We start from the raw sequence: 25,677 nt of genomic DNA, 5'->3' as shown, positions 1-25,677 counted from the left end.
CACCAGCAGCGCTAAACTTGCAACAGAATCAGCTGAAACATCTGAAAATGCTGATAAATCCCAAGTTACCAGACCTTGCAAAGACAAAAAGGTGCAAATAATAATGGGAAACTGAGAAAATCTAAAAATTCTCACATTTGTGAAGCTACAAGAAGACCGTTTACCTACTGAATCAATAACTCTGAAGCTATAACTTAGTAATTTTAACCTCAGTACTCTGAAGAAGCTGAAATAAGTCTACAGTTTGCACTTACAATGTATCTTGAAGCCAAAAGGCTTCATTGCTGTCCTTTTAAATATGCTTTAAATAAAAAGTTTGCCAAAATGTTTCTAAACCCCGTTCTTTGAGAAGGGCAGCAGTATGAGAAGGAAGAGTTAAGCTCATAAGTTACAACAGGCCAAAGTGATGCTCTTAGTATTTTTTAGTAATTTTTGTTAAAATCCCACACAGCGTTTAAAATTAAATCAAACAGGCAACAAAACGGCGGCAGGTCCCTGCAAATGTTTGATTTATTAATATTTTTTTTACATAAATTACAAGAAGTTATGAATATATTACTAATTCATTTCAGCACTTGCGTGTAAGAGTAAAGGATGCACTGTGAAGTGTGCAATAATATTCAGTTCCAAAAGGTGCCGGTCACTTTAGTATACACGACCGTGGTCAGACATGTGAAAGGGTGTGAAAACAGTGCGATCCTCTGAGTATAATCAGGATTCCTATCCCAAAGAGGCTCCCCTCTGCCTAAACTGTTGCCAACTGCGCCTGCGCCGCATATTAGAAGAACACGCTGTCTGTCAGACCCCTGCAGCTGCACGCAAGGGGAGAACAGCCAACCCCGGGCAGGAGGTGTGGTGTTTGATCTGTACAGGAATCAGTTTGCTTTAGTGCTTGGTCTTGTTAACTTGTTTTTTTAAACCTGAGACAAAGTGGTTTAAAAAAGTTAAAAAGGCAACCACACAAGCAAACGCTAAAAAAAATGCATTCATTTTTATAACCAAACAGTACTCCACTTCAATTTCTCAACAAGTCTGCTCCTCCATTCATGACTCCTACAGCCAACTCTACCCATAAGCACAGGAATGTGGATCAAAGGAAAGGAAAAAAAGCTCAGCCCCTTCCCCTTAAACCCCCCCACAAGCACCACCCATATGCACAGTTTCTTTCTTCCTTATATATTTTCACTCTTCATAAGTTGTTTAGGAATTTCAAAAACAAGGAAAACTAACAAATGTTCCATCCACCCCGCAAACACGAGTTCCTGCCCTCACTCCGCTTTTTCCCTGCAGCCAGAGACAAATCTTTTTGGAAAGTTGAGAGCTGTCCAAAACGGGACCACACACAGTCAACTGCTGGGGGCAGGCAGGCAGACACACACACGCACACACACACACTCACACACATCTCACAAAATGGCGGCTTTCACAAAAATTTCCTCTACCCCGAAAGCCCCTTATGAACTTAATTACAACTTTTTATGAGCATAGTTACACTCAGCCCTTGCACATCTTATGTGTGCATCTAGAACAGTTTTAGAAGCTAAGTGTGTTGGGAATAGTCAAGTATTTTCAAGTTTTGTTTGGGTGCTTGCCAGCACCTATACAATAAACAATCCCCTTACCTACTTCATTTAGTAACACCAACAAACCTTCTTCCTCCAAACTAAACTGTGTCAAATTCTTGGAAACATGTAATATGAAGTCAAACAGTTTCAAAAGCACTGAAATAAAGAAAAGTCCCAGCAGGTCACACTTAAAAACATCATGAATTGCACAGCTTGTCAAAAAACAAAATAATCAAGAGCGTCTTACCTTCCACCCAGAGTTTCTCCACATCCGTTTCCAAATTAGCTGCCCGTAAGCCCACAGCAAAAGCTCCAAAAATCATGAGGCCAACAACCAAAAACTTTCCGCAGTTCTTTTGAATGTAACAGCCCAGCCTAAATAAAAGTCTCTGGAACTTCGCTCTCAGCCACAGAGGTGCTTTCCTCCCAGTTGCCTTCCCCTATGATAAGACAAGAGTCACAGAGTTACTGTCAGTTAACAGACAAAGCACCACACTTACCTGCTCAGGTGAGGCTGTAGGGTTAAAGACAAAAGATTTTATGGTATACATGCAAATAAGCTACAACAATAAATGTGTCCACTTAAAAGAACCTTTACAGTTTTAAAGTACAAGCCTCTCTTTGATCAAAGAATCCCACCTGCTCTCTTTTCAGTAAGACTGCACATTTACCTACAACCGGGGATCTAAAGTCAGAGAGCTGGGATCTTCCAACACATCCACTAAATCCCTCTGCTAACCTTTATTCACTGAAAAACCACAAATCTGCTGGGGATCCTGGGCACTGCTGAGGACTCCCCAGAGTGCGAGCTACAGGTCCTGTCAGATCAGAATCCTTAGCATAATACATGCACTGGGAAGGTACCACCATTCCCTGTCATTTCACAGCCACAATAATTGGCTAATATTTTTTTAAAAATAGTCCAAAATAAGTACATCTGTACCTCCAGAGTAGACACAGGTAAACAGGACATAACTGTCAAACCACAACTAGACTAAGCAGGCTCCCTTGTGTCTTTGTTCTACTCTTTATGTAAAATGGCCATTGGAAGCACAATGCTGCTGTTAGTAGCAGACTATAAGTCTTAGAAGACAGAATAAAATAAAATACTGAATGCACTGTAGACCACATGCTCCCCACTTGACAAAAACTATTACATTTTGAGGTGTAGTGTAATTGCTACTGAAGTAACCTGCACGCACACATCGCCCGGTGATATTAAATACCCTGAATGGGCGCATGTGGTAAAACCACAAATACCACCACCACGCACTCACACGCGCTCTCCCCGTCTGGCCGCTCGTGTGTTCCGGCCTGCACGGGGAAGTGAAGGAGCTATCACGGGGAGGAATCACAATATTTGTGAACGGAAGAGGGCAGCCACATGGATTCTTTACTTTCCTCCTCTTTACACGAGTCACCCAAGTTTAGACAGTGTCACCGAAACTCTTTAAAGCTTTGGGTGCTCCGCGTAAAAGAAAGGCTGGATGTTATGAAACGGTCAATGGCAGCGTTGCCTGCGAGAGTAAAAGCTGCATGTTTTTTGCCTGGTGCGGGACCGCTCTAGGTTGGGGATGCACTGGAAACAATCGCGTGTTTGTACTGGGGAAACGGGCACTTAGAACTTGCAGCACATCTTTCATCATAAGCCGGTTGTATCGGAAGAGTCGCGTGAAATCAAACACAACTACTTTGCGCTTTTCTGCAACCTTGCCTTACCGCTGTGTACCCCGTGCCCAGCCCGTCCCGTTACCTAGCAGCGACTGGACAGTTTGGCCACATTTTTTTCTTTTCGACGAATACAATGAAAGCAGCATCACAAAGCCTTTTCCCGTTCAAGATGAGAAATAAGCACCTCTGAAATCTGCTCCAGAGCAAAGCCCGCATCGCAGTAACTCGGCCGCTGCAAATACTCCAAATCCAGCGGTGTGTTGCGGGTATAGTCCCCCCTGTTCCTCCGCGTTATCCTCGGCCGATCGGGGTCTCTGTTTTCCTGCTCGGAGGGCGCATTACCAGCCGAGGCCATGTTGCGGGGACAGCGATAAGGTTTCCCACTTTATAGTATTTCCCCGAAAGCGTGTAGCGATATCCCAAGAGAACAGAGTTTCACTCTCGGAGATCTCACACCCGTGAAGTAGGGCTTCATACTCCTGTTGGAGACGGCGAGTCAAAGTCTGCGCCTTCCATCCCAACATTTCGTGATCCGGAGGTCTCCACCGCTTTCACCGCATTCACCGTGTCTCTTAAAAAAGTAAGTTTCTCTCAAAAAGCGAGCTTCGCGAAGTGATTTCCATACACAAGTTGTCGGGTATGAAACCTCGATAGTCGTAGCATTCTGGTGACATCTATGTGGTCTTCCCCTGGGCCGCGCGTCACGGCCAACTCTGAGATTCAATAGAAATGAAGAAAAAGACCTCTCTCCATTTGGAGGCAGAGAAAGAGGAGGGGTGAGAAGAGGAAAAAAATACTCGAGATCCCGCCTCTGGGGCTGTCAGATTGCAGGAGTTTCTTGCATCTGATTGGTTCCAGAAGGGCAGAAATTACTCAGCAAACACGACTATTATTAGCTGCTTAGCAACAGCTCACTAAAGTAGAGAGACCACCCAGGCAGGCAGACCTCATGTGAGCATCTCCAACTTCAGGGGAGGCTCGCCGAGAGTCGAACCCATTTGGTGCATTCAGGTTTTCACGTAGAGCTCCGTTACAATAATGAAGCGTTTCCCTGAGAGGACCCGGAGTCAAAGACAAGGTACCCGTTTGTGCATCTGAGGGGGCTTTTTGGCATGTCAGAACTTTAACTATTTTTTCCCCCTCAGATGAGCCTCTAACTGGTTCAATGAGAGGGGGGCGGCTTGTAGGCTATAGTGTTGTTGCGATCTTTAGAGTCAAACCGCCAAAAAACAGCTCATTAGTGTTTTGTACATGTCAAAATACGCCACAGCCTCAGGACCACAGCTCTCTACAAGGCAAAACAAAAACCCTTTGATAAAACGTCTAACTGGGAAAATATTACCTATATAGACCTGCGATGTGTTTATGCGCAATTACGCATACAAATGCATAATTATCTCCCCTTTAGTCTAGTGATTCGACAATGTAATATCACAGTATTATGGTTATTTAGCTAAAAAAAAAAAAATTACATTTCATATAGATGCAGATATACATAAGAACTATTTGTGCATTTACATCTTGCTGCACAGTAAGCAAGCGGATTTTAGGATTTCATTATAATCTGATGTCCTTAAATTCCTAACAACTGGTTGCCAAAGGAGGTAGCATTTATCTGTTTTTATTTTAGAATTGACTTTATTCTGATAGAACTTTTTTCATGAAATAAAGATAAAAACAAATTCATTCAAATAAACAGACAGCGGGTCAAAATAATAAGGTTATAATAAGCAAAACAATTAACTCCAGCAGCCACTCTTGGCTCGCCAGAGCATCAGGTGTACTTCACACCTAAGCCCTCTAAGCTGACTCTGGGCGTGTGGCTGCCAGCCGAGCACTTACCATCTTCTGTCCTGGCGGGGAGAACATTCAGAACAAATCCGTGATTTCCCGCTCCTCGGAGAGCGAAACGAGTCAGTTATAATAAAGATATAAAGGAATGATTAAGTGTTGTGAGAAGAGAAAGAGAAAGAGATGCATCGTAATCTGTCTTAGTCACAGTCAGAATGCTCAGAAAAAAGTTCACCCAATTATAGGACTGTTCCTTTTTTGACCACGTTGGTGGTCTCCTTAACTTCATAGGCAGGACCCTTTGATTGTCACGTGATTCGTCGTAAACCGTGCCAATCACGCAGCAGCAGCTTCCAGTATTTTAGGCTGTGGTAATTGAAGGAAAAGAAAGAAAAAGAGCGCACAACGCACACCTGTGCACTCTGACATCAAAGAAGTGAATGCAATGCAATTTAGAGACGCACAGATATACGTATGTGCACATGTGGGTACTTAAGGAACAAGCACATAGGATCAAGCATACAGATTATTTCCATTGATGCATAAGGGACTGTAGATGCTGTACAATAAGGAAACCACAAACAGATTAATACAATCACATGTCCTCAGCCACAAAGTCTCAGATTATATTAACTTACAAAGACCGATTTGTGTTACTATCAAAGTAAGTCATTTTACTACCCTTAGTGTCACCCTTGGAGCAAATTACTTTACATTTGGTCTGGACAGAAACCGTCCATTTTACTGGAAATAACATAACATTCATATAAATGCTTATTTCTGATCTGTCTGTATCATAAAAGAAAACCCACCTTAAATATATACAATTTAACTGCCATCAGATACTCCAGGTGTGGTGTCAGATACTCCAGGTGTAGTATCAGATACTCCAGGTGTAGTTTCTGAGTGAGGGAAAGCGTCCAAGGGGGAACAAAGTTAGGCTGCGATGCCCCCTAATGCTCCTGAGAAGAACCAGGCCTGTGTCAGTGGAACAGGAGGAAGTAGGAGCCGTAAGTGCTGCACAATATCTGTGCTATGCATGTTCAAGTTGTTGTCATGACAGTAACGCTGCAGGACTCCGTATATGTGCCTCAGGTCATTGTGGAAAATAGTCCCCCTCCCCCCATTTGAATACTGTAGTTAAAAGTTGTAAAGATATGCCTGTAAAAATGCTCTCGGGAGATTATATTGCAAGCATCTGTGTGAACTAATGAAATACATATGCACAAACAACACTAAAACACCCTAGACCAAACATGAACATATATCATTTTTTATTTATTGACCGTTAACATGGATAGGATGCACTAATTGTTGGCTTTAGGAAGGGAGAAATTAATGCAGCTTATTCTGATTTGTAAATGCAGGAAACAGTTTGGGTTTCCGATTTTGTAAGATCAACAAGTCCATTCAACTTGTAAGGTATGGAGCAACAAACAACAAACTAAAAGGTTTCAGTAGTCACCTTTTCATACTTGTCATCAAAATTGTCATGGTCCTGGGTCAGTGACCCAGTGTGTTGAGTTTCTTGTGCCTCTGAGTTTTTTGTATTATGTTCTTAGTTCACTTTGTTGTCCCAGCTTATTCTTTAGTGTAGTGTCTTTGTTTGGTTTTCTTGTATTCTGTTTAGTTCTCTGAGTATTTAGTAGCTCCCGTCTGTGTCTCTTTGTTGTTGGTATTGTCTGTGTTTCTTAGTTGCTCTGTCTCCCCAGTCTAGTTTGCGTCTTCCTGTTTTACTTTGAAGGTCTGTGTCTCATGTGAGTGTATCCTACTTTGCTCCCGGTCTCGTCAGTTCTGATTTTCCCCAGCTGTGCTCTCCTTCCGTGTCTCATTCCCCTCGTTACTTCCCAGTGTATTTAAACCCCGTGTTTCTCTGAGTCAGTGTCGCGTCGTCCCTCTTGATGTGTGGATCTCCCTGTGTCTCCCCGTGAGTCTTAGTTTGTTAATTCCCTGTGTGTTTTAGTTTGTTTTTCCTGCCAGCAAATAAAGCTGCGATTTTGAGTTCATCCCCTGAGTCTGAGTCCTGCATTTTGGGTCCTACTCCTGCTTGCCACACTGCAATCCTTGACAGAACGACGCGACCAGTAATGGATCCAGCGGACTCACCGTGGAAGCGCAGCTCCCGTTTTGACGGGACCCGGCTGGCGCTTGGAGGGCCTCCGTGCTGCCGTTCCTCGCTAGCAGCCCACCCTTCGGCCCGCTCGTCTGCTTCCTCCCCGCGGACGCCCCAGTCTCGCAGAAGACGCTCCAGCCGGTCCCGGGAGGATTACTACGTGCCTGCCAGCAACCAGCTTACGCCTGCTCAGGCATTCTATAGGATGTTAGGGATTGTTATCGTGCCACCCGACTCACCCAGCGTGTCCACATCACCGCAGCAGCCACCTGCAGCTCCGTCAGCTGATCAGCAGCCACCTGCAGCTCCGTCAGCTGATCAGCAGCCACCTGCAGCTCCGTCAGCTGATCAGCAGCCACCTGCAGCTCCGTCAGCTGATCAGCAGCCACCTGCAGCTCCGTCAGCTGATCAGCAGCCACCTGCAGCTCCGTCAGCTGATCAGCAGCCACCTGCAGCTCCGTCAGCTGATCAGCAGCCACCTGCAGCTCCGGGTCCAGTGTTTTCCGCTCAGCAGCCGCCTGCAGCTCCGTGTCCAGTGTTCTCCGCTCAGCAGCCGCCTGCAGCTCCGGGTCCAGTGTTTTCCGCTCAGCAGCCGCCTGCAGCTCCGGGTCCAGTGTTTTCCGCTCAGCAGCCGCCTGCAGCTCCGGGTCCAGTGTTTTCCGCTCAGCAGCTGCCTGCAGCTCCGGGTCCAGTGTTTTCCGCTCAGCAGCCGCCTGCAGCTGATCAGCAGCCGCCTGCAGCTTCGTGTCCAGTGTTTTCTGATCGGCAGCCGCCTGCAGCTCCGGGTCCAGTGTTTTCCGCTCGGCAGCCGCCTGCAGCTCCGGGTCCAGTGTTTTCCGCTCGGCAGCCGCCTGCAGCTCCGGGTCCAGTGTTTTCCGCTCGGCAGCCGCCTGCAGCTCCGGGTCCAGTGTTTTCCGCTCGGCAGCCGCCTGTAGCCCATTCACCAACTCCACCACCATCACTTTCATCTCAAGTCCAGTCACCCATAGCTCGGTCTTCACCCCCGCTATCTATAGCTCAGCCGCTACCCCAAACAGATTATCTGCAAACTTTGTTACAGTCCATAGCCCAGTCAGTAGCGCAGTTAGTAGAGGAATCATTAACTTTGTCATCTGCACAGTCAGCCACTCATCTTCACCCTCAGCCAGGGGTCCCTATTGCCTCTGGCCCTGCATCTGCTCCAGCTGGAGGGCTCGAGGAGCCCGTCCAGCCGCCTGTCTCGTCCGCTGGAGGGTCCGAGGGGCCCGTTCAGCCTCCTGTCTCGTCCGCTGGAGGGTCCGAGGGGCCCGTTCAGCCTCCTGTCTCGTCCGCTGGAGGGTCCGAGGGGCCCGTCCAGCCTCTTGCCTCTTCAGCTGGGGGTTCGGGAGGACCCAGCCAGCACATCCTCATGTCTGCTGACGGTTCTGGCGAGACCGTTCAGCCACCACCATCTCCAACATCTGCAACCTCCACGCCGCCGCCTGCAGCGCCACCGTCTCCGGCTTCCACGCCGCCGCCTGCAACTCCATTCTCGCCTGCTGGTTCTGTTTTGTCCCTGCCAGAGGCCCGTGCGCCTGCTGGTTCTGTTCTGTGCCTGCCAGAGGTCCCCGCACCTGCTGGTTTTGTCCTGTGTGTTCCAGGGGCCCCTGTGCCCACTGGTCATGAGACTGTTCTCGCTGGAGGGCCTGAGGAGCCCGTCCAGCAACTGTCCTCGCCAGCTGGGGGGCCCGAGGAGCCCGTCCAGCCTCCTGCTTCGCCAGCTGGGGGGCCCGAGGAGCCCGTCCAGCCTCCTGCTTCGCCAGCTGGGGGGCCCGAGGAGCCCGTCCAGCCTCCTGCTTCGCCAGCTGGGGGGCCCGAGGAGCCCGTCCAGCCACCAGCTGCTCCACTAGCGGCCGCATCCACGCCTGCAGCAGCAGCCGCATCCACAGTTTCGTCCACGCCGCCGCCTGCTGCAGCGCCTCCGTCTCCGGCTTCACCACCGTCATCCACGCCGTCGCCTGGTCCGGCTTCACCACCGTCATCCACGCCGTCGCCTGGTCCGGCTTCACCACCGTCATCCACGCCGTCGCCTGGTCCGGCTTCACCACCGTCATCCACGCCGTCGCCTGGTCCGGCTTCACCACCGTCATCCACGCCGTCGCCTGGTCCGGCTTCTGCCTCATCTGCTTCGTCTGGTCCTGGTCCAGCTCCGCCTTCGTCTGGTCCAGCTCCATCTTTGTCTGGTCCTGGTCCAGCTCCGCCTTTGTCGGGTCCTGCCTTAGCTCCGCCTTCGCCTTTGTCTGGTCCGGTCTCAGCTCTGCCTTCGCCTGGTCCTGCCTCGTTTGGTCCTGCGGTTGCCACACCGCCGTCAGAGCCAGCTCGACCTGTTTCACCTCGCCTCTGCTGGCCGTCTTCCGGGCCTCTGAGTTGGCATCATGGCCTTCGGGGACGGCCCCCAGAAAGAGTTCGTCGCCGCCGCTGGCATCGCGGCCGACCTCCGGCCCTGCTTAGTGGCCACCGCTGCCTTCCAAGTGGTCGGCCTCCTGAGTGGTTTTGCCTGCGCCGCCGTCGCCGCCGCCGTGTGCACGGTCGGCCCCCAGAACTGCTTCCTCGCCGTTGCCGCCGTGTGCACGGTCGGCCCCCAGAACTGCTTCCTCGCCGTTGCCGCCGTGTGCACGGTCGGCCCCCGGAACAGTCTCTACGTCGTCGCCGCCGTTGCCCTCCGCACGGCCGGCCTCGGGACCAGCTCTGTCACCTGTGCCACCCACCTGGTCGGCCCCCCGACCGTTTGACTTGTGAATTCTTGTGCCGGCGACCTTCGGGTCGGTCCCCCGAACTGTTTTTCTGTTGTTGCCGTCTTCACGGCCGGCCCCCTGAACTGGCCTGTGTTTGGGCTGTTTTCTTGGGCTCCAGTGTTTCCTGTGCACTGCTTTTTGTTTTCTGTTCCTGGCCCTCCGTCCTGGGCCCCCGCCGCCCGCCCTGGTTGGGTTGTCTTTTGTTTTTCCTGTTGGGCTGTCTGGGGCCAACCCTTGAGGGGGGGGTACTGTCATGGTCCTGGGTCAGTGACCCAGTGTGTTGAGTTTCTTGTGCCTCTGAGTTTTTTGTATTATGTTCTTAGTTCACTTTGTTGTCCCAGCTTATTCTTTAGTGTAGTGTCTTTGTTTGGTTTTCTTGTATTCTGTTTAGTTCTCTGAGTATTTAGTAGCTCCCGTCTGTGTCTCTTTGTTGCTGGTATTGTCTGTGTTTCTTAGTTGCTCTGTCTCCCCAGTCTAGTTTGCGTCTTCCTGTTTTACTTTGAAGGTCTGTGTCTCATGTGAGTGTATCCTACTCCTGCTCCCGGTCTCGTCAGTTCTGATTTTCCCCAGCTGTGCTCTCCTTCCGTGTCTCATTCCCCTCGTTACTTCCCAGTGTATTTAAACCCCGTGTTTCTCTGAGTCAGTGTCGCGTCGTCCCTCTTGATGTGTGGATCTCCCTGTGTCTCCCCGTGAGTCTTAGTTTGTTAATTCCCTGTGTGTTTTAGTTTGTTTTTCCTGCCAGCAAATAAAGCTGCGATTTTGAGTTCATCCCCTGAGTCTGAGTCCTGCATTTTGGGTCCTACTCCTGCTTGCCACACTGCAATCCTTGACAAAACTCAGATTACTCCCCTTTTTGTGACCGAATATGTTTAATAAATCTGTATGTAAACATCATTTGTTACATGGTGATCTACAAAGAAATAAGTTAAACTGCTCTTCTGCATCTGCTGTGACACACTCACTGTTCGAAACAATATCCTACAGAGAGAGTTATCATATTTTTCTTAAATATTTGTTAGCTTTTCTTATGCATTACATTTTTTAAAAATTGTTTCAGAGTTAGTTTGCTTGTTTCAAGTTGATTGTTCGAACTGTTTAATTTAAGGTTCGTTTTTATTATTAATATGTTAAGTTTTGTCAAGAAGACATACTTTAATTTTTATCTAGCCCTCTTTCACAGCCACATGGATTTCTTAATGAGGAAAGGAGATGAAGTATTCATTTAGGTGCTTGAGGTATTGGGCATTGATCCCAGAATGACTTCACCAACAAGTCACCTTTGGTGACCCCTGGCAGGGCCCCTCACACCCCTCAAGGCTGGTCGCTGGCCAGTGGCCATGAGAAAACACTGAAAAACCTTGCTTAGTGCATGCGTTTATTTATGATTTGCAGGTGGATTACAGTTCCAAGCAGAACTGTGCCAAAACATTACTATCCCTGAGTCAAAACAATAGTGTCTTTTTAGCCAGGACCATTATTATGCTTGATGCAGGCATAAACAAAGATTTCTAATCAATACTATTTCCATTACCTGGCGTTATGGACATACTTTGAATTTTTTTTAACCAGTCTAACCACTGCATTTTAAGTCAACTCATTTTCTGTCACATCAGTAAACAGTAGCAGTATCCAACCAACCAACAGTTTTAAAAAAGTCTCGTAAATGCAGAAAGTTATACTCAATTTAGTTGAGTATTTATGAAGCGTTTGTTTTTTCCAGTCGTTATAAGACTACAGTAAGTGCAAGTCACTTACAGTGAAGTGTATTGAAAAAAAAAAAGACCAAAAGGGGCAACAACAACAGAAGAACACCTGTTTATTGAAAACAAATGTTCCCAGTTAAGCAAGAACGTCCTCTACTTTTGTTTTTCATGCCGCTTACAAAAAGTAAAGTGAAGGAAAATCAATATGGATGCGTGGGAGTGAAGGTTTCTTGGTGATTGAAAGCTTATGTGATATGTTCCATTCATGGGCAAAAGTGTTGTTTATACGTCCAATTTAGCTTTAGCAGCATTGTACTGATTGTTAACCAAAACAAAAAGAAAACAGGTATTGCAAAATGTGTAAATGCCCCTAACATGACTGCTTGTTTGCTTGTATGCCCTTATGCACACATTGCTGTGACTATGGTAATCATATGTTGTTTTCTAGGTTTTGCCCCAAACTTCTAACCAAGTTGAATAGTTTGCTGTTGAACCATGGAAACTTTGCTTATAGGACAGCCAACACAATAAACAATAAGACAATAACAGAGGTTTGATACAAAATCCTGGCTAGCCAAACCTTGAAAAAGAAAACAAAGCTTTGTTTCAACCATCTTTTGTAAACATAAATAAAGAGCAACATTCTGGTTTTGTTCTGACCAATATCGTAATGCCTAAAGGGGACCAGCTACGCCCTTTTCTATATCTACTTGGCCTTAGAGCTGCTCATCCACTCATCCACTCATCCAGTCATCCACTGTCCATTGTCTACTGGCTTTTCGCAAAATTCGAAAGAGCCCACCCACCACTTTAATCGCAGTCGCATCTTTTTCTAACATATGCCATAGAAATGGAATTTTTAACAGTATTCTCAAAAAAACTCTTTTTTCTGACTGTTTTCTTAATGACATTTACATTTACAACAATGATTTTCACAGCAGTGGGGAATAAATTTCATTACAGTAGATTTCTTTCTTGCGGTTGATTTTATTAGTTTAGTTTCCTAGTGTTTCTTAGTGTCTATCTTTCCTCTATCTCATCCATGTGTTTGTGTTCATTTTGGTAACTATGTTTTGATGTGTGTTTCTGTGCACAGGCCCAGGGCCGTGCAGAGAGGTTTAAAGGGGCGGGTGCTCAAAGTTAAAAAGGGGCACATTGAACCAGGCTGAATAACAACAACACACATTCATCAAGAATCTAATATGGGAAGGGCAGGGCTGTGTTGATCTGAGACTGTAGACATTAAAAAGTCCATAGGAGAGATGGTAGCTGATTAAACAAGTGTCATGAGATAATAACAAAATGCAAAGATTGGTGACAGCGCTTGGAACCATAAGGCAACAAAAAATGTGAGAAATAATTTAGGCTCTGCCTGTGAATCACTCTTTGCTTCTCTTCTTCCTTCCATCCCATCATCTCATATATCACTCTCCACTTGCTGTCTATCTGAGAACAAGGCACAACTTCTAATCTAATTATCCACACCTAACAACTCTTGCACTTGATCTATAATAAAATGATGACAGAAAAATGTTATAGCCCTGCCTTTAGTAGCCTCACACAGCTCCTCATGTCCTTACCAGCCATGTCTGGACAATGTTATATCATGAGTAATAATTTAAAAAAATCCATCTAAATAAAACACACACATGCACGCACACACAGGGACATTTTAGACCTTCTTCAGAATACTGTATATACTATGGGCATCACTGTGCTGATCCAGAATCCTTACATTATTATTTATTACTAGAGCTACAATAATAAAGCAATGAGGAGGGGGAAGTAATAAATATGAAATAATGTATTTATGATGATTCCATTTGTTTCACTATCCACTCTGTGCAGGGGCAAAGCTTATTACATTTTTAAACTGTAGAGATACAATAATTTTACTGCTGTAAAAAACAAAAATTTGTCTTATTTAAAATATAAATCTAATATAATCTGCTTCTTAATGTATGTTCTTTAAAATACAGCGTGTGTTTTTTAAAATATTATAATAATGCATAATTATGTGGACATGCATATTAGATCGTTTTTCAGTGAAATATAATCCCTCCAGAAAGGCAGGGAAAGCCCGGAAACTTACTTTAAAACTAAATATGTTCCCTAAAACGGTGACAGAGCTACAGACCCATGACAGCCTTACACAGGTAGCCAGCAGCTATGACCAGCGCTACATGTGCAGTTAATAAAAGGACAGGTAATGTTTGTCACGCTGTTACACACACAGCACGCTCGTTTGTTTCAGTTCGTCAGTTGCAACAAGACAGCTTACCAACGTGTCCGTAATAAGCCAATACTCCTGTGTGCTATACACTACAGTGTACGCTGTACACCTACTTACTGGTTTTGTCGCATCAGTTTGTGTCTCTGAGTTAACTTGTGTTTCTCCTACAGCTCCGGACCGCAAAAAATGCGCGTGCTCTTTGTGAGCTCGTTCCCAGCTCGTAACCAGCGCGTTCTGCCGTCAAGGGCGATCATTGGTTAAATGTGATCATGTGACTGATGCAAGCCAGATCCTTTTATTTAGCAAAACTGTGATTAATAATTAAATATTATTGTTGAGGGGCACAGACAGGACTCCGCACGCACACACACACACACAAAAAATATATATATATATTTTTTAAAAAAGTTGCCTCAACAAAAGGGCACTTTGGGCACCCATCAGGAAAGGGGCGGGTGCTCAAGCCCCTCTAGCCCCCCCCCCTCTGCACAGGCCTGTCGGACTGTGCTGTGATACGATGGGCTGTATCACTGTGCTAACTTATACTGCAATGGTTAGGTTCTAGATTAGAGAGGAACATGTGCAAAATCACCACCTACTGACCAATAAATTCTCCTGAAAAACTGCATCATTACTCCTCCATAGATAGTAGCAGAGTCTAAAGTTTTTCAATAGCATCTGATGTCTTTGTATTTCCCTGATGAAAATTCTTAGATGCAACCTTGTTGTTTGATTTTTTTTCCTCCCAATTTTCCGCTAACAATCTTAGAAAAATATTATTGTTCTACAAGCGTTAATATATGATCCTAAAACAGAGCCGCTATTTGTACTTGTGGACTTTATATCAAGTTTTCCTTTACTCTAAGCCCATTTTTGCACTCATACATTTATTCAGTGGTTTTAATACCAAACCTGCTGTGGAGTGCCTTTCCTCTCAAATACTCTGGTGCTTTTGTCTTTCGCTCTATACACTAATTCTCCAAACTATGGAAATGGAAGACGAGTTGTATTAAACGGGAAATGTTCTTGTTGTGTATTTCTATCTGTAAGGGTGGACATTTTTACTCAGCGGAAAATCTCTCTGTCAGTACATCCTTACAGTATTTCCCTTTGGAAGGCCCATATAGGTACCATTTCCAATATTTCTGCCAGGTCGTAAAGCTCTCCCGTCCTCCTCCATCTTAACTGCCCCCCCCACCTCTGCACCACCATGGCTCCCTGTGAAGGAGTAGGGACTGAGTGCAGAGTGAGAGCCTGCTGGGATGTTTATGTTGCAGCTCAAGATTGTCTTCAATCATACGTAGAGCTGTTTGACAGGTTGCAGCAGCAGACTTTGGCCTCTGTTTACCTCTTCCAATTTCTGTGAGGGTTTGTATGTACAATAAGAGGAGCTCGGCAAGGATACATTTAGCAGGAACATAGAGAGGTGGACCAAAACTATAAGAAAATCAAGAAAATGTTTTTGGTTTTTTTTGACTGGCATAGTGAAGAAAGCAGGACATATTTTGATTCTTCTTCTTTTGTGAAATCACAGTGATTGGGGAGAGACATAGGAGAGGTGGAGAATAAACTTAACCTGGGTGTCTGTGTCTTGTGTAGTCTGGGAGATGATTGAATGTTGGGGTGGGTACAGTTTCCTCTGCGGTGGGGTAGGGTGGGCTGCCCTGGGTCCTGTGGGGCTTGGCGGTGCTGCTGCCGTAGGCCCCGGTCTGGATGGGCCTGGGCTCCCTTGCCTTGGTGGATACCAGAGGACGGGGGTGCCTATTGGGGTCAGCGGGGGAGCTGGCCCTAGGGAGGGACACCCTCCCCTCCCTTCTTTTCCTCCCCATCCCCGGCTGCCTCCCTCTTCCCGCTCCACCACACCCACCCACACAGGTAGGGCTTTGGGGTGCGGGTGTGTCACCAGGGTGCAGGGGAGACATTCCCCCCCCCCCCCCCTGTCCTCTTCTGGCCACCTGTGCCTCAATTTTATCTCACAACTTAGACATCCACATTACTTACACTCTCATAACACACACACACACATATATATATATATATATATATATATATATATACATAGGGCCTTGAGGGTGGGCACGTTAATGGCGTCCAGTAGACGGTCTGTGTATTCAAACCTACCTCTGGCGCCGGTGCCCACCTCTCAATTTTAAATCCATGTAGACATTGAGGGTTCTCGGGAGGGGCCGTGCTAACACCTGCTGCTCTCTGGCAGCAGCACCATGCTCTCCCTTGTTTTAAATACACTTTAGAGCAACACGCAGCAACACTACACTTGAGCGGGAGGAGGGAGGTATGGGGTCTTAACACCCCCCCGTTCTCTGCTAGCCATCGGGGCGGGGGGGCTGGGAAGAGATGCTGGCTGTCCGATTGGCCTCCCTTCTGCTGCGGAGCCTGGGGCGGTCTGCTTGCCTCCACCCCGGAGGGAAGGGTAACATCTCTTGGGTCTGGGTACTGTTTCCACCTCTGGGGGCGAGGATACCTGGACCCGGGGTATAGAGTATGTTTGGGGAGTGTGATTGTGTGTACATGTCCATTTACGTTTATTCCTACGTTGGGTGAGTGCTGAGTGTTTGTATATGTGTGCATGAGGGTGGGAATGCATGTCTGTGTCTGTGTGTGCCTGTTTGTCTGTGTCTATATGTCAGGTCGGGTCTTAGACTCCACCTCTCTGGGAACTCCCAGGCCCTCCAAGTGTGGAGGCCTATCTCCCCTCACCACACTCCCTGCCGGTGACTGATGCCCTCAGGGGTCGGTGCATTGTTGGTTCTTGGTGTCCGGGGCTGGGCGCTCAGGTCATGTACCAGCTCACTCCCGGTGGCTACTTGGCGGGGCCTGGCGCCTGCTGCTCGGTCAGGCCTCTTCCGGGGCGCGGGGGGCCCTCGGGCCTCCGGCCTCTGTGCCTGCGGCTCGGTTCACTCTGGCACAGCTGGCTGCCAGCGGAGCCGGCGGGCACGCCGGTGCAGCCCCCTCTAGCTTCTGCCCGGTGGCTACTGGGTGACCCCTCGTCTGGGGATCCTCAGCCCTTCCCATGAAGGTGGCACGGATGCCCCTCCGGTGGTCCTCCTTGGGCTCTTGCACTCTGGGGCCTCTGGATGTCTGGGGCCTGGATCTCCTCCATGCCTGCTTCATGCCCTGGGGGACAGGGCTATGACTCTCTACATCCTCTAGCAGACCATTACATGGGGAAACCATTTGAATACAAGCGCGCCGATCCACACAGGTGTGCACACGGGTGTTCACTGTTCGTAGACTTAAATCACACCTTTCTTGGCTGCTACTTCAAAGCACATTGTGCGCTGTCTGTCCTGCGTGCTGCACAACAACATTCAATATTTAGTATTTACTGCTGTTTACACTTAGCTAGATTAATGCGATGGTGTTGTGTATAGTATGTTGCTTTGTTTTGTTTTTTTTGCTTGTTTTCTATTCTTTTTCTCTCAACAGGTGATCCCGGAGATATTTTTTCTTCCCCCCTTTCTCACTGTCCCTCTCCCCTTCTGTTTTTCTTTTCCTTCCTCTTTCTTTCTCCCTTTCCTATCCCTCACTCATGTCTGTCCCGTCTGTAACAACTGAAAATAAAATAAATAATAAAAATGATGATCCATTTGGCAAAATAAATCCATTGGGTATCCTTGTTGGTCTTCAGACAACAATTCTGACGGCTAAAGAACCAAATGGGACAGGCGAAAAAAGAAAAAAAAAATCACAGTGATATGTGAAAAAAAATAAAGCTTACATAAAGCAAGCTGATTTGGGTGTCTTCCTAGTGATGTCTCTCAAAAGTCAGTAGGCATGATGTGAGAATAGAGATATGAGATGAGGTTTTCCTGACAAGAAGTGTGTGACTGCTAATGAGAAACTAAAATTTTTTAATTGTGTCAGTTTTATTGGAACTATGTGCAGCAGTTGACAGTTAGTCTGCTGTTTGGCTGACATTTACTTTGAAATCCGGGATGGACAATGTTGGAGCAAGCAGATATTTAGAAAAGGCAGTGGTCTGTTCTGCAGAACTGGCCTGAGAAGCTGTAATTTTTGGAAGCAAGCTGAGCCTCCAATGTTAACAGGAAACGTGTGCTGGTCTCAATGTATACACATGGCCTCGACAAATAAGCAGTATAATACAATATCAACGCTGTGGCTCTGTAGAAAAAGGGCTTACAAAAAAAGAAAAAGGAAGGAAAGTTATACAGTCCAAAATAGGCTGAAAGGAAGGGAGAGCAGACAGATGGAGTTAGTTCCACAAAAAATTCATTTTTATAAATTGCACAAAGAAAGAAGGGAATTTTTGAGTCACAGACACACATTCACAAACAAATATATTTGTTTAAATTCAAACATCTGCACTCTGCTTCTTGACTGCACCATATTAATGGAAGATTTACTTGTATGTGAACTGAGGTAGGTCTCTGTGGGAGGGCCACTGGAAAAAGTGACACATTTAAGAGTATGAAACTAATAAGCTGTCCAGACCTCTGTTTACTCACTCAGACCTCCTGTTCAGTTTGGTCGCAATAACAGCAGGAACTGTTACCTTTCTGGAATGTAAGCTCATAAACAAGCTGCAATAATTCTTGTTAGGGGAAATTGTTTCAGCTGCACAGAGAATGGATGCTCACTTTGGTGTTTGTAAATTAATCTTTAAAACGTTTCCTATTAAATATTGATGATGCATTTCAAATTTATAAATTAATACAACTTCCTTGTAAATGTCCGTAGTGTGTCAGTGGTGCCAGAGCTGTATTAATGGGAATGAAAGGTACTTAGCAGTTCTTGGAATACCAGCGCTCTTCTCAGGTGTGCCTAATAGCGTAATAAACCTATAATTGCAGGATTTTGTGTTGGTTTGTCAGAGGAATGAAGTGCACATGTGGCGTTCTGAAAATGTAAAAATAATTAGAAATAGATTCACAATGTTTATTTTAAATTAAGCAGAAATGTCAGAGTTGTAAATAAATCCAATATATCGAGTGCAAAAAACAGCAGTTTCTTGAGTGTGAATTTGAGTCTCTACCGAAATGTCAACAGACTCCTCTATGCCGCAGCATCATGTTTAGAATTAAAACTACTGAGATGTTGGATGAAGAGAGCCAGGGAAGGAAAGGAAATACGGTGACCAAAACAGAGAAGAAAATTCTGTTTTCATGTTTACATTTATCGCCATGTGTAATTTTGCGTGCAATAAAATGACTGTGCTCTGGGACTCATGTGCCATGTTTGGCTTTAATCTGCCAAGAGAATATAAAAAAAAGACTTGTGATGCTATTGCTATAGAGGTTGATGGCATTAACTGAGAAAAGTATTGCTAAAAATCCAGTCACGCAGGCCTAGCAGCCACTTGTTACTAGGTAAAAATGGTTGGAAAATACCTCCTTGTGATTGCTTTGATCAACAAGTATTTTGTTGTGGTCATGGTTTGAATGGAAATGACAGATTTCCACTCCCCATCTCCTCTCTGTGAAATATGCAACACAAATGGGCTTTTGGGGTTTGAGTTTTTCAAGTTTACTTCTGCTAGGCTAATTTTTACCAAGTATTTGCAGACAAACATAAAAAAAACTAGAGGAAACCCTGGCAATCTGCTCAGCAACCAAAGCATTCAATAGAAGGTTTTTAACATGGCTCCTTCCTTACAACCAATTTCATCCAGGGACATCCAGCAATCTCCAGGAACCACTGTTAACCAGTCAGGGAATACAGATTTTTCCCTAGCAACCAGTGGTTGTATCACATTCAATATGACAGATAACTCTTAAGCAATGTCTGACATAATGTGAAACCTCAGTAAGTTACCAGTTTCAACATGCTATTGTCCACGTGTAGACTTAGTGGACAATAGCATGTCGAAGCTGGGTAGTAGGCTCATCATTTCTCACCGCTGAGATTATCCATTACCAGCTGATTGGGCAAAGATATACCGTTCTCCAACTTCTTATAGTATCACTGTTTTCCATGTTGCTGCACCTTAATGAAATACAGCTTCGATGTAAGTTCATTAAGGAAAATCTGTAATCACTCATGCCCGCTTTCTGCCTTCATGGTTAGGTGTTAGGCTTCTTGGCTGTTCTTTTCATCAGTACAACCTTTCTGTCAACCTCAGTACTGCCATCATTACTCTAGTCCAATCACCTTCTTACCTGCCTTCATTGTGCAAATCAGCCTTTACTCTACGTGGTTAAAATCTGTGCTCTCCATCATTTTCTGTGCCTCTCATTTGTGCAACTCACTTCCTCCCCATCTCCACCTCACAACCACTTCAGTCAGAACTCAATCCAAGCCTCAGTCTTCATCTTCACCACCACCAGTGTCTAGATTCCAGGGCGTCCTGTCCTAAATCCTAGGACTGCTGGGATTCTGTTCTGCCTTGATGGGTCGCTGGAGTCTAATCGCTAAATACAATAATTTGATTTCTGACTGAAGTGTGCTTAATGACCAAATATTCAGAGTACTGGATGGTGTCACCATGCCTATGTCCATCCTTTATGTACACAGTCTACGAGTAGGTCTAAAGCACTGAGTAAGGAAAATAGTCTTTATGTAAATTCTACTGTGTTTCCTCATTATCTTAATTAGAAAGGTTTAATAGACGTGGCACACTAACCAGGCTTCCTCATAGCTGATAACCTAGCACTCCACTTTCTTGTTCAAATCTGGTCCAAAAATGTTAACACTAAAGTTTTAAAAGCCGGGCTTCACAAAAAAGTGGGTGACATCATAGCTACTGTGGCAATCTTTTATATACAGTCTGTATTTTAAATTCAACTACAGCAGCGTTTCACAAAGCTAGCATTATATTGTGTATTATATACTGTATAATTATACATTGTTACTCAAAAGACAAACATCAGACAACAAAGGCAAAAGCACTACAATTCTATTCAAGCACTGTCTCCCTTCAACACATTTTTGTTGGGGATGTTTTACCCTAATCTTAAACAATGATGAAAGATGAATAAAAGCACAGCTTTGCATTACACTTGCGGCAACACACTGTGGACTGAATTAGACAGCATGTGGGAGAAAGCTAATCTATCATTAAACTCTCTCATTACAGTGATTGGGATGTTTGCAAGACTTTTAATTATGATGCTTTTTTGCATCAGCTGTGCTGGAATTTGGGCTTTTTGACAAAATGTCAATATTTCTTTGGGAAAATGTACTTTGGTGCAGCCACATTCGATTCTGGATTGTTTTGACCATCAGAACACATTAAGAAAAAAGAGATAATGAGGACACACCAGGCTTGGAAATGTTGGAACGTGGATCATTTTTTAAAAATTGTTGCTCCCTAGTTGAAATACAGACACAACAAGGGAATTTTCTCATTCGCTGCTCTTTTTCAAGTCACATTTCTTCCACGTTTATGGAGTGGAGGAAAAAAGGGGGGAATGAATAAGTGGAACAGAGACAGGGAAACAAGCTGGGACTATAGGTTACATTCATTTTAATAACACTGCTTAAACTGTGGTAAAGACCTATAGAATATGTGCTGAGACCACCTGCTGCCAAACTACTGCGTCTGACTCGGCCTTCTTCTGACTCATGAATGTGGCGTCACAGTCATCGTCTGCTTATTTTCTTCACAATACCATGAAGTCATAGCTTAAGTGGCCCAAACACAGTTAAATCCGGGACATCTACTGTGATAGCATGAGCAGAACGAAGAGGGGTATTTACGGTTGCTTCACTGGACATCTGCAATCAGAGGATTATGAAACCTGTCTAACTTATCCCCATCACGGTAACATCACACCTGCACTTCTGTGCGCTTAGCTATGTGCATTTCTGGTTTATGTCTTTGGGCATCAGGGCTGTTTTGGTTAAGTGTCTAGTGTGCTTACTGTGAGGTCTGACTTGAGCAGGGGAAAATAGCTGTCATAATTACCCAAGCCTGTGTCTTGTAGCTGAAATCCAATCCCTGTTTCCTAATTACCGCCTGCAAGCAATCTTGCTAATTTATGCGTATTGGTCAAGAGATGTGGGCATTCCCTTCTGTAACTCTTTTCCAGTCCTGCCAAAATTGTTAGTGGTGAACATTCAACCATAATTTCTGCTGAAAACTTTAAACAGCTTCACATTAAATTGAAGAATGAGGGGTCCCCCTTTTCATCAGCAAGAGAATGACACGGCAGTTTCCACGCAAGGTGTGCATGAATATGTAAATATTTCAAAGAGATAAAACAATACATTAAAGAAGCAAAAGAAATGGTAACAGCCAGAACGTCAGTATGCCCTCTCTCATTTCAGAAAGGAATGGATCAGTGTAAACACAGCTGGATGAGAGTATTTATTAGTTCGATTTAAATTATTGCTTTGCTTTTCTGTAGACTGCCAAAGGCTGTTATGTATACAAAGAATATCAATCTGAATTCACTCTCATGTTTTGCAGCAAAGGTACTTGCTCAGAAGTCTTGGAACTTGGGAGATATCCATCTGCACATTTCAAAAGCAGCATTGTTTAAGATTTTCATCATGTAGTCAAGTGTGATGCAACCAGAGCTTTGTGTGTGTCTGTTGCAATCATTTCTCAGTAAATGATGAGGGACAAAAGAAGTTAAAAGAGAAATAAGTGGGTGAAATACTTAGTAAGTTCATAGGAATAAAAGTAAGTTGATATCATGCATCATATTAACACATTGTTTGCAGGCTTTGGTCTCTAGACATCAGAGAAACACCCATTCATCAGTCCTCTCGCCACCATGGTGGTGTGCAGCACAGAAATGTCAAACAGTCCGAGACAAAGTCAACATGCACTTGTATACAGAGGGACTCTGAAATTTGCAATGGGGGGAATGTCAGCTTGAAAGCTGCTCTTGGTTTTATCATTTGTGACGAGCATGTTGACAAAGGCTACAGACTCAAGAGATTCGAGAAATAAAGTATTGGAACTTACTGTAAGTTACTTCATCCAAAGTAGAGATGATTATTCATCTGTCCTCACACCAAAACATTTTAATGGAAAACCCAGCACAACGTGGAGCCGCCCTGACATATTATAGAGCTGAAATGAATGTGTAAACAGGTTTTGAAGACGCAAAGGTGCAGAAAAAGGCACCGTTTCCTTTGAGCATCCGGAGATAAAATGCATTTATCAGTGATACGCTCCACTTCATGAAAATCATCGATCTTTGTGGACTGAGCTGTAAACTAAATAGAAATTTGTTTGCATTACTTTCCCGAATACATGTGTGCATTTTAGGCAAGTATGAAGCCTTAGAGTGGAATTATCAAAATAAAAGCATCACTGACTAAACACAGATCCAATTCCGAGTCATATCCTTATTATAAAGATAAAGTCAAACTTTCAGTTGTTGAGTGGGGATTGATGGGATTCTAGCCAATGATCTATTCATCTTGCAGATGACTAATAGTCACATGAACCCATGTGGATAGTTTTACCGCGACTCCCCTGGCTTCACCTTGCACAAATAAATTCCTAGCAAGGTTGTGCTTGAACCCACATACTTTTTTCTCTCTTTTGTTTCCATGGGGTTTTTTTTTTTATATGTTACAGTAGCAAAAATGTAAAATAGCCCCATAAAGAATTGTTCAGGTGGCTCATTTTGCCGAGAAGGATTAATTACAATTCGGTTAAAATAACCATTTTCCTTATTTTAAAAACTCACAGAGTTTTCACTAGTAATCGGCTTACACATCCATCCTAATAAGTGCAAGAAAAATGGACCTCGGCTTCAAGGAGGAGGCTTTCCGGTACGTGGCCTTACTGTTGTCGTTTCAAGCAGTCTTTTTTCAAAAGAGGTCATGCGTGACATTAAAGAAAATCCAAGGGGCCTTAAAAAAAAACATATTTGGACTCACACATGGACAGTTACAGATGCCTGACATACCACAGAATTGCCACTCAAACTGTCCACTGCTGACAACTGATCAGAGACTGTCTTCACACACATTTCAAACACACACACTTTGAATCCCCCTGTGACTACACTGACCTTTGACCTTAGGTGAAGGAGGTTGTTGTCTGATGGTGCGGATCCATTCTCCGTGTGTGAAATCATTTCCTGCCAGTGTCACTGTGAGGGACAAAAGGGGGCGAAACTGGTTGACCTCGAATTGGGTGCCAGAAGGTAAGGGACATCGGGAGAAGGGCACCATATTTTGTAATAATGTGCGGAGTATGTGTTTTAGTTTTAGTAGCTTGGAAGACACTTATTTATATGAAACCGATTCCTGATACACTGGGACAGCAGCATGTAAATGACTTTATTATGTAAAGTGTTAGAAAGGCCAGCTTCATTTTGTTGATCATGCTTAGGTAAAATAGTGTCATCGCTATACTTTTACCCAACCCGAGCCTAACCCTATATTTGCTATAAACCATGGCGCTGAGGGCCGTCTCTAACAAACAGAACCTTTTATATGATAAAACCAAAACCCTCATTGTTTGCAGTTTATGTCAGAATGGGCGTCTGTGTATATAGACCCAGCAAGGGAAAAAGGCCAAAAATTGGAGGAATCTGCTTTGAGCAGCATTTGTAAACAACACAAACATAATCAGCATCTTTAGAGCCACATCTGGCTCTTGTCGAATTTGGGCCTGGATTGTGATTCAGAGACCGATGTTCAATTGTTTCCTCAGAGTTATTTTGTTGCATGCCACAGGAGGGAAAAAACAAAATGCTTGGTATGCAAAACATTGGCATTTTCAGGAACAAATGGCTAAACCTGTCACATATCGTCTACTACTTTTAGACAATATCTGTCACAACAGTAAAGAAAAAAGAAAGTAACAAGGTGGTAGGTGGTATGTTCCATCTACGTAAGCGTAGCTGAAGACCAAGGAGACCCCCAGTGGCAACAGCACACCCTGATGGCAGTGGTCTCCTCCAAGAGGAGAATGGGCCCTCCCACACCTCAGAACCTATTCAAGGACCCCTCAAGGAATCATCCGATCATTCCCCAGATACACTTGAAAAAGCGCAGCCTCACATCACTTCACATTCACTGCCACTTCCTGGTGACAGAGGTCCCGTGTTCCCATGCTCCAACAGGTCAAAGCTGTGTGGGTGGAACGAAGGAGACCGACACAGAATTACAGAGATGATTTTAATGTTGGTCAGTGTATAAAGTCTAGAGTTAGATGTAGATATTTGTTGCTATTGACAAGGACGGCATTGTAGTTTCCTACTTCTTGCAGATTGATATGTCAGATTTATGTATTCTCATACATCTGAACAGGAGTGCAGATTTTGACAGCCCACTATTATGAGTACATATTTGTGGCACTGAATCACATTGGTTTATATCAAATCAATACATAACAAGCCTGAAAAGTAAAACAAACATGCTGCAGTGAGTTTTTTAAATTTATTTGCCATTACTCATTCAAGGCATTAGTAACTACTGCGTGTGTTTTTCCTAGTATTTCTGGAAGCATGGCTGCAAAAAACATATGCTGTTATGCTTTTTAAAGAGAAATGAAGCAGAACAGAGCTTGGGTTGAATGTCTTACAGTAAAAATTCCAGTGAATATCATATATGGCTTCTGCCTTGTATTTAGCAGACATCGTGAAGTCACAGCATATATACAGAACACTATTACAGCGCTCCAGAGCTGTGTTTAAAAACCATTGTGCTGCGATGAGAGAGCCCCAAACTTGCCCCAGGGGAACCTCCTCTTCTTCTTTACGAGAAAGGCCTTAATTCATAGAGACAAACCAAGCCGTCGTTATATTTAACAGAGTGTCGTAAACATTCCTGCATACTGGATCTAAATGGCAAGTGTGTCTGGTAAGATAGACGGTTGGATAAACACAGTGATGTGACCTTACAACATATACACAGGTTTCCCATGCAGGTACATCTGTATGAATGATAGCTATAGGTG

General features: G+C 44.7%; 1 protein-coding gene across 2 annotated transcripts in view; it reads right to left on the bottom strand.

Annotated features, from left to right (window-relative positions):
* ptch1 (patched 1) overlaps positions 1-5,218 on the bottom strand; it is a 48,746-nt gene extending 43,528 nt beyond the window's left edge. Inside the window, exons 1-2 of one of the 2 annotated variants that reach the window (XM_085180429.1) lie at positions 5,079-5,218; positions 1,813-2,005 (exon numbers count right to left, since the gene is read on the bottom strand). In XM_085180429.1, the coding sequence (XP_085036555.1) occupies positions 1,813-2,005; positions 5,079-5,105 (220 nt within the window). In that variant the 5' untranslated portion in view covers positions 5,106-5,218. Of the gene's footprint in view, positions 1-1,812; positions 2,006-3,420; positions 4,261-5,078 lie in introns of those variants that run through there. The other variant, XM_085180428.1, reaches the window with a different exon arrangement.
* Positions 5,219-25,677: the final 20,459 nt, after the last annotated feature.

This window comes from Neolamprologus multifasciatus, chromosome 12 (genome assembly GCF_963576455.1).
Source record: "Neolamprologus multifasciatus chromosome 12, fNeoMul1.2, whole genome shotgun sequence".
Lineage (NCBI taxonomy): Eukaryota > Metazoa > Chordata > Actinopteri > Cichliformes > Cichlidae > Neolamprologus > Neolamprologus multifasciatus.
Note: the sequence above shows the minus strand (reverse complement) of the source record. Positions and strands in the feature narration are given on the sequence as shown.